The 12412-nt window shown below is 45.3% G+C and overlaps 1 protein-coding gene across 10 annotated transcripts in view; it reads left to right on the top strand.

Moving 5' to 3' along the window:
* Nucleotides 1-12412, top strand: part of AKAP13 (A-kinase anchoring protein 13) — a 205697-nt gene that overhangs the window by 73402 nt on the left and 119883 nt on the right. For all 10 annotated transcript variants that reach the window (XM_035335274.1, XM_035335269.1, XM_035335270.1 and 7 more), the window contains exon 6: nucleotides 2592-2888. In XM_035335274.1, the coding sequence (XP_035191165.1) occupies nucleotides 2592-2888 (297 nt within the window). The remainder of the gene's footprint in view (nucleotides 1-2591; nucleotides 2889-12412) is intronic.

The raw sequence follows: 12412 nt of genomic DNA, 5'->3' as shown, positions 1-12412 counted from the left end.
CTTGAGCAATCTTATTTAATTGCTCCTCGTTCATTTGAACTGTTTGCCAAAGTCAGAACCTGTCCCAGACTCTTCCCCCCCCGAGCCTGACATCTCCTCAATGTAGGGAAGGAGAACATCAAAGCCTCACGAGGGGTTGACCTTCAGAAGAGTTCCCCAGGGTTCAGTGGGATGCTCGTTTGATCCCATCAGATGGACACGGATTGTCGGCTCTGTCACCTCGCTTTCAAGGCTGTATTAGGTGCTGGTGGGAGTTAGGAGAGGTTGTCACCTCTGCTTGTGTCACATTGAATGCTCCCGCATTCATTTTGCAGGCGCCTAAATTGCATTCCCTTAAATTTGCTGCCAGCCTGGCGCTTCAGCTGTGCCCGTTTAAGCAGACCACATTTCTTGACTGAGGTTTCTCCAGTTGTTGTCGTGACTGAGCTCTTGCTGCCCCACGGAAGGGGTGTTTGGCTTCATCGCAAGGAAGCGACCGTCCTGCTGTGTTTCTCTGTCACTGCTAGCTGGCCGTGTTTGCCTCCAGCTCCAGTCCTGAAGGACAGCCGGCTTCCTGGCAGAGGGGCTGTGTTCTAGGGTGTTTTGCAGATGGGATTCTTAGGGGAATAGAGAAAAATAGTTTAAAAAAATAAAAATAAAAATCAAAGGTTTAGCTTTTCTCATGCTATTAGGCAATCTTTTATTAGGATTTTTTTTTTTACTTCGCATTCTAGTGAACTTGCGCTGCTTTGCATGAGGGAGAGCCAAGTTCACAGCCCTAGAGTCAGCTTTCGTAGGATAGCACGGTGCTCTTCAGGCTGCGTACAGCTCGGGGTTTTGTGGAGGTTTTAAAAAGTGCTAGTGAGTCTTACTGGCTCCTGATTGTGATATTCAAAGGAAGATGAGCAAAGCACAAAGGTATAGGGGGAGGGATGTAGAGTTCTGAACTGCATTAAAGGGAAGTTCCCCCCAAATTACACATTCTGCCTTGAGTATTCAAGGTTTCTGCTGTGAGGACAGATGGAGTTTGTGCATGGACTTCCTCTGGGCCACAGAGGTCTCTGCCACTGCCTGTCCTGTCAGCTGGTGACGGACTGAACTCTGAACACGTGTCCAGTATTTCCAAGTCCCCGCTGCTTTAGGATGCGAGGACTCACCACATCCCGTGCTTTTCTCCAAGTGAGGCTTAGCCACAGCTTCCAAAGAACCGCAAAAAAAGGACTTCTCACCCTTAGTCTTAGTTGTAACATCAGCACTAGCTTGTCTATTCCTTCAGCTTTCACATCATTCATCTCTGATACATTTCGAGCTGCACTTGCTCTCCTTAGGAAGCCGCACAGCCTCGTCTCAGACAATTTTGGTGCTGCCCACAGTGTCCTAATAGCAGTTTTGACCTTTCAATTAACTTCAGGATCGCCTCTTTCAGCAGACAAACCTGTACGGGTGCCAAGAGCCTCAGAACAGATTTGAAAGGTTGGCCGCAGAGCTTAAGGACATATTTTCCTTTTGTCAGTGAAATCAACGGCCAAGGGCCCTGACACAAGAAAGAAACTTTCCCACTGACCACAAATAGGGGCTTAAATAGAATTTTCAAGCCTTTAAAAATAAATCGTCATTTTGTATTCAATTAAGTCGGGTTTCATGAATGTAGTAGGATGCTGAGGTCATGGGCAAAAAGAAGCTTTTCCAGTAATTAGCGCTGGGTCCATGCTGTTCTGGCAAAAACAGCGCTGATGTCAGGCTGACACTGGAACAAGGAGCTGTGCCGCACGGTGGGCTTGAAACACGAACCTTATTATCAAAGGGGCACGTCTGACAGTTGCCAGTGCTGGCTGTGTTGGGCACATAGTATGTTTTTTCCTTTTTAAATTGCTGAAAGATTTTTTTTTCCTCCTCTAAACTTTATTTTTCAAGCTTCTGGGTCAGTTAAAACTGTTGCCACGCCAAGGCATCCTTTCTCTTGCTTCCCCTGCCCTAATTAAATAAAGCTACCGAGCTTCCACCCGTCTCGTTTGGCAAATATGGCAAGTGGCCATTTCCAGGTTTTTATTTAGCAGAAGCAGCTTAGTTTTACTAATGTGTTTTAGGCTGTGCCCTCTTAGCGATTGCTGCTTTGTAGGTCTGTGCGTTAGGTGACATCGCAGTGGTTGTCTTCCGAGCCAAGTGCTGGGGCAGCTTTTGGGGCAATTTCACAGCACTTTGGTTCTAGTTTCTGATGAGTTCCCGAGTCCTATGGAACTGGAAGAGAAAACCTTGTCTGACCATATAATCTAGCTGGTTGGACCATAACTTCCCTTGGTGCATTGGCCAAATCTTTACATGAATTACCTAGTGCTCTTGAATGTACTTGTAGCTGATCAAAAATAGTCTGGTCAAATCAGAGCTACTTAGATATTTGTGGATTTATATTAAAACAAATAAAACGAGAGGAATTGCATATCTTTTCCTTTTAAGATCTACAAGAAATACTTGTCTCTGCAAATATATGTAAACTCCCAAGAAAGCATTTAATACAGAGTTGTGACTTTCTGAAACTCATGCTTATCTGATTTAATATAAAGAACATGTCTGATTCTCTTTCTGACACCATTTCCCTTGGTTTTATTTTGCAGGCCATGACTGCTGTGAGACAGTGAAGGTGGTACTTTGTGCCTCCAAAGAAGGCCATCCCATTCTGGTCGTGGCAGAAGAGAGTTTCCAGTTCATCCAGGATGAAGCCTACGACGCAGCCCAGTTTCTGGCCACCTGTGCGGGGAACCAGCAGGCACTCATCTTCACCCGCTTCTTGGACCGGTCAAGGCCACCCGCTGCCGATGTGGACTTTTTGGATGAGAAAGTGGCTTTGGCATTTCGACACCTGAAGCTGCCGGCAGAATGGAACGTGCTGGGAGCAGACCAGTCCCTGAACGGTGAGGAACATGGGGACACGCGTGAGACGGGGCTGGGAAGAGAGGGAAAAAGTCATCTGCTTTGGGAACCATCTACGTGGCTTTCAAAATACGTGTTGGTCTTCGTGCACAGAGGTGGGGCATGATGTTCCCCGTGTCCTACTGCATCTTCTGCGTCCTGTGCTTTGCACTTCAGACACCCTGAAATGCAGAAGGCACTGGTGTTTCCTCTGTGTCTTCTGCTATAAAACGGGGCATGCTGTGGTAAGAAGTCAGTGTTGTAACACCCACCCAGGCTGGGGGTTTTGTCTTTGCAGTGCTATGCGTGCATCAGCATCGTGCTTCTCAGATTTCCTGAAAGAAATGGGTCTGTGTAGGAACCGTAGTGTCCTGGAGAATATTAGCCTTGTGTCACAGCCTCGACACTTTGATGGATGTTGGTTTTACAGCACAGGTGCAAAGGGATGCTATGTGTGCAAAATGCATCTAATGTCTCTTGGAGGAGCTGGCTGGCTGCCTGCGGGCAGCACAGTTGGAGTGCGAGCACCCCAAAGGTTCGTCCAGCAGCTCTTGTTGTACGGCCGTCTGAGCGAACACAGATGTTCCCCACAGTGAGCCTGGATAATTTTGTGAGTAAAAGAGTAGAAGTGGGAAAGCCTGACTGATGTTAGCCCTCAACCACAGCAGTGAGGGCTACTGAGCTTATAAAGGTCAGTGCTGGCCCAAAGTCTGTGATAACTGCAGAGCAGAAGAGCAGGAGCATTTGGAATGCTGTAGCATGTCCCTAGCCTTGGAGATCTGCTGGTTTTGTTACAGGAGAGCGTTAAGGAACCATACTGGGGCACTGCGGGGCTACTTCCAGTGAGTACAAATTATTGCTGTAAATTTGGGGGGTATTCTGGCAAACAGCTTCACATAAGGAATGTAGATGTGAGGTACCCCTGTCTTTTATGGGGAAAGCAATGGAAGCACTGGAAGAGGAATGTGACGTGGTTTGTTCAGCCCAGAGGCTGCAGTTCTGCTTGCCCTGACGGGGTTTTCTGTGGGATTTTTTTTTCTTCTTTCTTTTCCTCTGACTGTTTTTGTAAACATGAATGCACAGGCAGGCAGCTGAAGCAGTGTTAGCAGACATTCAAAGATGTGATCATATTTAGTGGTTTCTGGATAGAAATTCTGACACTGTTGTCTGTTTACCAGCAGATAAACACTTGGTAGTATTTTCCTGATGTTTCTTTTTGCATTTTAAAAAGTTGTGATAACGCAGGCATTTCTGTTTTGTTTAAGTGATGGAAACACAGCCAAAGACTGGCAAAGCGCTGTTAATTAATGAACATTTCCATTGAAGCTCTTAAGTGTTGCTGACTTTGCAGGAAGGCTGAGATCTAGTTTTTCTTTTTGACTTCGGTTACTCTTAGGAAAATGAGTACTTAGGGAAATCAGGCCATAGGGTTTCCACTGATTTGCTCAGCATGCACTTACATGCCTGAAAGTCACAATGGTGTGGGGCTGTGAATGCTAATGGACCCGAGCAGCATCTGGTACATCTTACAGTGAGGAGGGGGAGCTGAGCGTTTTGGCATCGTGTGCGAGGTTTCTGCAGGCATACGCTCGTGTAAGGGAACACACACCATGGCAGGAAATGCAACTTCCATCTGAGAGTGCTGGTGCTCTGAACTGTTCCCGTGCAGCGAGTCCTTTCACAAGTTACCGTGTAAGGGCAGTTTGTTTCTGACTTGGTCTGGTTTTCATCTCCTGACCAGCTTTTTGTCCAGAGGCAGATTTATCTGGTGGTTCGTTTTCAGTGAGTTAATTATGCACGGGGAACTTGGGGGAATTCTTGTGATTGTGACAGGAAGGATTTGTATGTATAATCATCCTTTTGGTCACGGAACCCTAATTTGGTGGAACGAGGTGGAAGAGATGTCTCTGGTTCATGATGGAGAACTGCATTAGGAGAAGCTGCTCTGTGGTGAAACACAACGCCCCTCTCTGGTGGTGCTTGTGGGTTAATTTGGGGTTTGGAGAGTAAAAAGAGTATAGCACAGATTGAAACTGGGAGCACGAGAACAATTCTGCGTGCTCTGGCCTGTGCCCCTGCAGTGGGCCAGCCCGTCCTGCATTGCATCACTACCTACAACAGTTCCCCCAATTCATATTTCCCATTTTGCTAAATGTCACTGCCAGATACTTCAAGTAACCTTCTCGAAGGAGAAAACACTATAGAAATGAGAACAAAAGAGAATGTCAGATCCCTTCGTGAAAGATTTTCGTGCTGCCTCTCAGCTGGCATGTCTCTATGGGCTCTTGTGGGCTGCAAACAAAACACTGCTGTTCAGCAAAACCTCTGAAAGCAGGAGCGAGCGGCGAGCCTCAGCCAGCTCTCCGGGCACAGCAGCGTGGTGGGGAAACACTGTTCGGAGGTGGCCATTGCTGTAAAACACGTTTAAAAGGCCATATTTTGAAGGGCTGGGGTCTAGAGACAGGTAGGCTGTGGCCTTTCTGCAGGATGAACTTGGGTACACGCTCTGGTGTTGAGCACAGCTTGGTGCTGGATTTTGGGGAGGGGATGGCTCCGGGCAGGGGATTCCTTCACCCACTCCTAAATCTTCCAGCAGAGGACAGCGAGTTCAGTGCTGTCACACCCCAAAGGGCAGAGAAGACACTAGAAGTAACACTTAATAAGGAAAAGTGCAGGATTGCTCTGCACCAGAGCTATGCAAGAATCGTGTGCTTGCTTATGTTTTGGTTGCCAGACCAAGGCCTTCATTCTTTAAGGGCTTGCCATTGCTCAAGATTAAAGGCATGGTGCATTCTTATAGCCAAATTGCTAAGAACACATTGTTTCAGCTGCGGGTTAAAAATACCTCTAAAATTATTTAAAACTGCTAGAGGACATTTGCAAACATTCCAGTGGAACACCTTTCTTTTTTTTTTGTCCATAACCTAGTTAACTTAGCTGTTGCCATTCAACAAGAGAAGTTTGTTCGGTCTCCATAATCCCAGTAGTCTTTCACACTATATTTTCTTTACATTTATTTCTTGTCATCTCTTTAGACATCATTTCCATTAAAATAAATTGGAAATAAAATCAGCGTTTCTTCCTTTGTTGTCACCAGAGCATTGTCAAAAACTGTGTCTTCATTCACAGTATTCTCATTGGCTTTATTTTCACAGGTCTGAAAGAGCAAAAGCTTTTTTTTTTTTTTGCTTAAAAAGAAACTTAAACGCATTGACCCCAACTTAAATGCATTGAGCAGTATTGATTGATCTATACAGTAATTTTATTGAATTTGATTAACATTGCTCCAAACCAGTATTTATTAATTTATATTGCTCTGGAACGATGTCAAAGACTAAAATAATCTGTTACCACATTTCCTTGTTCATCACCTAAAATTCATTGAAAAAAGTGGATTCATTTGAACCTCAGTAAGCTCTGAATGAAGCCTTTGTGCCACATTTATCCCCAGACTGTTTTTGTAGGACTTGGACTTTGATGACAAGCTTTTTGTTCAGCAGCCGGAGCATGGAGCAATACCCAGCCTGGTCTTACCAGCGACCGACAGCGACACTCGTGTGGTGGAGGGCAGTGGTCGGACCTCATGAATCCCTGATGGAAAAACGAGTTCAGAAAACAGAATCCTTTTGCTGAAACTGTTTATCAGTGGTTGTCGCACCTTACAGCTTTCCTTGTTTGCTTTTCTCTGGGAAGATGATACTCCTACCCAAATTTCTTGTTCCTAATTCTTTACCCTTCGGATTTGGTCACGGTTTGACTTGAATAAGGTTTCCAACTAACAGTTTTTTTATGGAGAAGTCTCCTCATTAAAATACATGGCTATGTATAAAGCCTATTCCCAAGCTTTCCTCGTGTCACCGGCTCTCACAGGGTGTAGCTGGGTTTTGGGGCATTTTGACCAACGCTCTGTTCCTGTGTGGAAGGAGCTGACTGGAAAGCAGAGAAGGGAGCTGTGGAGTTTTGGTCTTTTTCCAGTAGCAGCATTTGTTGTCCATGTTTTTGCTGTCTGGTTTGGTCTGAGGATTTTGCACATCTGACTTCTAAATTGCTTTCCCAATCTCCATTTCTTACTTTCCTCATTCTGCACAAACCCACCTGCAGTGTGGGATACTCGGGGTGCAGCCTCCTACTTGCTACTTGTAGAAGGCCTCACAGAAGCCTTTAATCCTCAGTTTTGAGGAAAGAACCCCAGGAAGACTTGCAGTAACTCTGCATTAAGTTTCTGTTTATCCACAGATACAAAGTATTTGTATCTGTAGAGAATGCTAAGCTGTTGTTGTGCCAGTAATGGGACACTGGGAGAGAAAAGTACAGGTCCTGTACTGAACCAGGAGTGGGAGCACCCGAGTTCCCTGACGCCATCCGGGAGCAGACAGAAGATTCACGACCATTTGGTTGGATGATGTGGACAGTGAAAGAAAGCCTGGCACGTGCTGAGACCACAGGGGATGGAGGAAGCAGTGCCGCAGAAGCACCTAGGTTGGAGCAGACCTTCAAGATCACTGAGTCCAGCCAAGCTGGTGCCGTGTCACTGGGGCGGCAGCATGTTCTTGCCTTGCAGGGACCAGGCAGGGCTTTTGCTTGGGTAGGTGAAGGCTTTTCCAAATCCAGAGAGCATCTGAACCCTTGGGCACGGGTATCCAGCCTCCTCCCTGCATGCTGCTGCCCTGGGGCTGCTGTCATCAGCTCTCTGCTCTTCCCCCAGCCCTGCACCGTCCCTTCCTGGGCTTTGCTCTTAATACTCTGTCAACCTGCGTGAACTCAGATGGCATCCGAAAGTGTATCTCAGACTATCTGTAATTAGGGATTGCTTTTGTTACCATGGTGTTCCAAACACAGCATTACTTTCAGGTGCTGTATAATCATGTCAGTCTTAATTACTGCAAGTGCACTGCAACTTTCTAAAGAACGTGGTCATTACTGTTGTTAAGGGTAGGGTTATTTACTGTTCCCAGTGACATTTGGAAGGCTGTTGTTAAAACCAAACAGATGGTTACACTTTATATCTAGAAATCAAAATTTAATATGTATTCTGAGGGTATGTGCAGTATAAACACAGGACTGTAATTTTCTATTTTGAATTATTAAACAGAAAATAAACTAACTGGAAAATGAAAACAGAGTATTTGGAGATAGAAGTAATGATTATGGCTTGTTTGTGTTGCAGTAGGGAAAAAAAGGCAGGAAAAAAATAGGGAGGATCTAAGGCTCAGGTATGAAAAGCTTACAGAGCTTAATCCTTGAGTTAGCTATCAGCAGTAAACAGATCGCTTTCAAAATGTCTTTTAGGAAACACTGTCCGTTCAATTTAGTCATCAAAATAAGTGGTGAAATCCAGAGCCGTGGTTACGATTCTGGCGGTGTGTGCTTTTCAAGATGGTGCTTTTGGAGCGCTGTGACGATCGGCCGGGGGAGCGAGCCCTTCCCCTGGGAGCGCGGGGAGAAGCCGGCCCTTTGATGAGCTGTGAGATAGCCGCAGATGCAGGCGGATAACCAGGAGGCCATCTTACTAGATAAAACTCGTAGCATCTCCCTGGCTTTAGGAATGCGGCTGCTGACGTCCTCAATACGTACGGCTTCCCAGGAGCGCTGAATAATAAACATCCCTGTGCAATGCGCGCTTCTTAAGAAATAAAGCTCGCCAGGTAGGAGGTCGGTGGAGAAGAAGTTGCTTTGCCCCAGTTTGGAATAGTCTGGATCGTGTTGCAGGTTTGATAACTTTGCATCAAAACCAGTAGGATTGTAGTGTACAATGCAACGGGCCACCAGGATGAGAGATCAGAAAGAGAGAACGTCTGAAGAGAGAAAGTAACAACAAAAGAGGCCTTATTAACAAGAGAAAAACGAGAAGCCTAAAAAGTCTTTTTAAAGCTTTCCAGAAATAACTAAAATGAAAATTGATTATTAGGAGTTAACTTTGTTTTCTGCTGGAGCATGTTACGGAGATGTGGCTGATCATGTTTTTCTGACATAAAGCTTTAATCTGCTCATCTCCTGCACTTTCTTCTTGAATGCTTTCGGGGTAACAGTTACTAGTGTTCTTTTCATTGGGCTTTGTATTCTTTCCAGTCTGCTTCCCACCTTTCTCTCTGCCCTCTGATAAAGGACTGTATATTAGAAATCGGCGTGACCTTTTCTGAGCCTACCACACAAAGTGCTCTGATCAGCTACAGCACTCGATAAGATGAAAAAAAATCTTTTCCATACCTAAATTTAATGCCCTCTGCAGTGGAAAATGTGAGGCAGAAAATGCTTGTTCTTGCTCAGCCAGTGTCTGAAATGTACTGCTCGGTCTGTGGCTGAGAAATCGTTGGCATGAGAGCGTTTCTGTTCCCTTAGATATTAGTGGGAATGAGGACATGAAGATCCTTCGGTGTGCTTTGAAAAATTTATTGTTTATAAGACTAAAAAAGAATTACCCACACATCGTTTTATTAACTGAACTTGAAACTCCAAACACAGTGACTTCGCCTTGACCTTCCTTTGGTACTCGTCTCTCAAGCCTTCACGCAGGACCTCGGCATAAAGTGACAGCTTGTTTCTGCTTTCTGCTCCCTGTGCTTCTCGAGGTTTGAGCTGAGCACTGAGAACATTTCCAGCCAAAAACAAAGAGAACAAAGTTCTGAGGCCAGGTTTGATGGTAGATTTCAGAATTGCCAAGAACACATGATTTCATCTGAGAAAAAGTGAAGGTCACCATCCCAGGAAGATGAGTGAGAGATACTCTGAGCTGTTCCCGTCCATGGCTTTCTCGTCCTCAATGAGCTGTCTGAGCCTGTGAAGGATAAAGTGAGCAGTTTGGCGTGGCTAACTCTAAATAAACAGCAGGTTTTTAAAAGGGATAGTTTATTTTTATTATTACTGTTCTTTAATCAGGATTAAAATAAAAGTTTTTACCTAAGGAACAGTTTGTGTTCTCAGATGTGTCATACCCAAACTGCTTTTTTTTTTTCCTCTTCAATGCTTTTTTGTTTAGTGATAATAGCACCTTAAACTTTAATCCTTTACAGTTAGCAAAGTACATTTGATGTTCTTCTACAGATTTTTTTTTTTCCTTAGTTACCCAGATAAACTGTCTGTTCATGTGTCACAGCTGCAAAGAAAAATACATAAAAATAATACATCTAAAGTCTTCTGTTTTGCCAGCTGGATTAGAGTGCCCTGCCATTATGGGACAATAATCATATGTTTCAACTCTTGCCTATTACTAGGAAACGAGAAAGGAACAAAAACAATCTTGGCCTTTCCAGTATCGTGTGTCTTGTATTTCCACAGTTTCCTAATTGCAAGAACCTTCTTGCTGACATTCAAAGAACAGCCATTTTAAGATGAGAAGCTCATGTTTGACGTGTGGTAGGAGAAAAAGCTCAGGCTATTGCTTGTTAAAGCCTTTGTTGTTCTCCGTAGCTGGAGCAGGCATTTTACGCCATGCCAGGACACTATAAACATTGGCTGAATTTCCAGTGTCCTGTGGTACGAGTTGCATCCCTTCAGAGGTAGGGTGGCTGGAGGGCTGCTGCCCGCCTCCCTCCCTTCTCCATCCCGCAGCACTCCCGTACTCAGTGCAGTACTCTTGGCTTGTTCTGAGCAATGCTGTACACAGGCAGATGTATTTTTCATTGCATGTTAGTAGTTAATCCAGTCCCCAGATGGCACGCGCCTTTTCACTGTAGCTGTGCAAGTTTTTGCACACTCCAAAACCTTCTAAAGCCATTGCCCAGGGCCCCGCGGTTGTTGTATGCGCAGTACTTCGTCTCTGTGCTGCCATCATCCATGCCCATCTGTCAGGATGGCCTCGGGCCAGTTTATATGTCAGGCAGATCCTTTCAGCTGGGCCTGGAGAGTGAATTTGTGTGTTTAGTACGCTCGGGATGGCAACACGCCATGTCTTGTACACGTCTTCTGTGCACGCCGTTGTTGCTCGGAGGCACTGGGGCAGTGCCACGACCGTTCAGTCGCGTTTGTAGACACCTCCAGCCACCTGCATCCACTAGCCTGACAATAGTGAAGATTGTTTTAAAAGAATGGGGAAAAGGGTGGGATGTTCAAAAAGCGCAGTCAAACGAGCAGCTTAACTCCCATGAAGGTTCGGGACATCGGGAGGGGCATTTCCTCTCTGGAAATGGGAGGTAGGGAGGGGCACCCAGCTGGAGCAGGGGTGGGATGAGCAGCAGCCAACACCTTTCCAAGCCTGCAGCTGGTGTGTGATTTGCTGGTGAACCATCAGTTGGGGTGTAAAAGATGCCGCTGCCTAACTGTGCAGCTCTCGGCTGAAGGAGGAGGAAGGATTTTGATCCGGGAGTCCGTGCTTGTGCTTTTCAGGTCAGCCCTCCTCAGTTTTGGTGCGAGGGTATCCGTTTCAGTGAGGAAGATGATGTCCCCTTCCAACAAAGCAGCTAGAGCAGGAGCAGGAGCTCCCTTGCTGGAACAGATGCGGTCAGACCAGTGCTACACGTTCTTTATTTGGACACCAGTCATTTGTTCCAACATAAGTGCTTTTGTGCTTCCTACATCCGCAGCAGGAAGAGTTGTATTGCTTTAATTATGCTAGCTGACTGCCAGTTTATTCCTACAGCTAATGTTGGAATTTTGTACAAGTTCCCCGAGTGAAACCTTGGGCATCTGCTTTCACTCCACTTAAGTCCCACCTGTATCCACACTTCCTCCCTTTTGCAACCTCCTCTGTAGTTTTTCCCTTATGTCTTATCTATAGGGTGTGTTATTTTTCATTATTCGTTAAGGCCAAGACTGGCAGCTGTTGATTAACTAACTACCTTGTTGGTTGTTTATTTCTAAAGCACTGCACTCCATAGCATTTGACACCAAAATCCTTGTCATTACTCTCCCACAGGCTGAGAATTTGTCTCTTAGTGAGCTCAGCTATTCCCTTTTCCCCTGATCAGCTGGAACCTCCATTCAGACGTACTCGTGTATTCAGGACAGCATGGTTTTGCTTTATGGTAATCAAGAGGAGGTTAGGGAGGAAGGCTTGGTTTGTAGCCCAGAAACCCAATTTGGAGTCATATGGAAGAAAGGTGGTGCCAGAAAGCTTTGGTTCTTGAATACAGATTAGTTCTTCTCCAAAATGTGGGGAAAAACTGTGTGTCAGGCAGGGCAGAACTCCCCCTTTTTGCTTTGTTTTTCACTAAAGGTCTTAATGATGTCCCTTAAGAAAGTGAGCAAGAAAAACAACAGCCCGCTGAAGAGATGATTTCTCTGGAGGCATGCTTCTTGGGGAAAAAAAATACTTAATTAAATCTTAGATGCATTATGCACTTGCATTTTTAAATCTACTGTATAGGCTTGGCTGGCGACCAAATTAATGCCCCAATAAATCATCGGTATGATATTGAAGGTATTATACCAAGCGTGCTCATTGGCGTGGTTTACGCAGACCCAGCTGGTGCTTTTTTGTTGGTGGTGCTGCCAGTCAATACCAAAATCCTTTGTTAATTAAAAGAACAAATTTGTAGTTCTTGCAGTTTTTTTAACCCAAATGCTTTTGCCCTCCCTACAGAAGTACCAC

Source organism: Oxyura jamaicensis, chromosome 10 (genome assembly GCF_011077185.1).
Source record: "Oxyura jamaicensis isolate SHBP4307 breed ruddy duck chromosome 10, BPBGC_Ojam_1.0, whole genome shotgun sequence".
Taxonomy (NCBI): domain Eukaryota; kingdom Metazoa; phylum Chordata; class Aves; order Anseriformes; family Anatidae; genus Oxyura; species Oxyura jamaicensis.
This window is presented reverse-complemented; position numbering and strand designations above follow the sequence as displayed.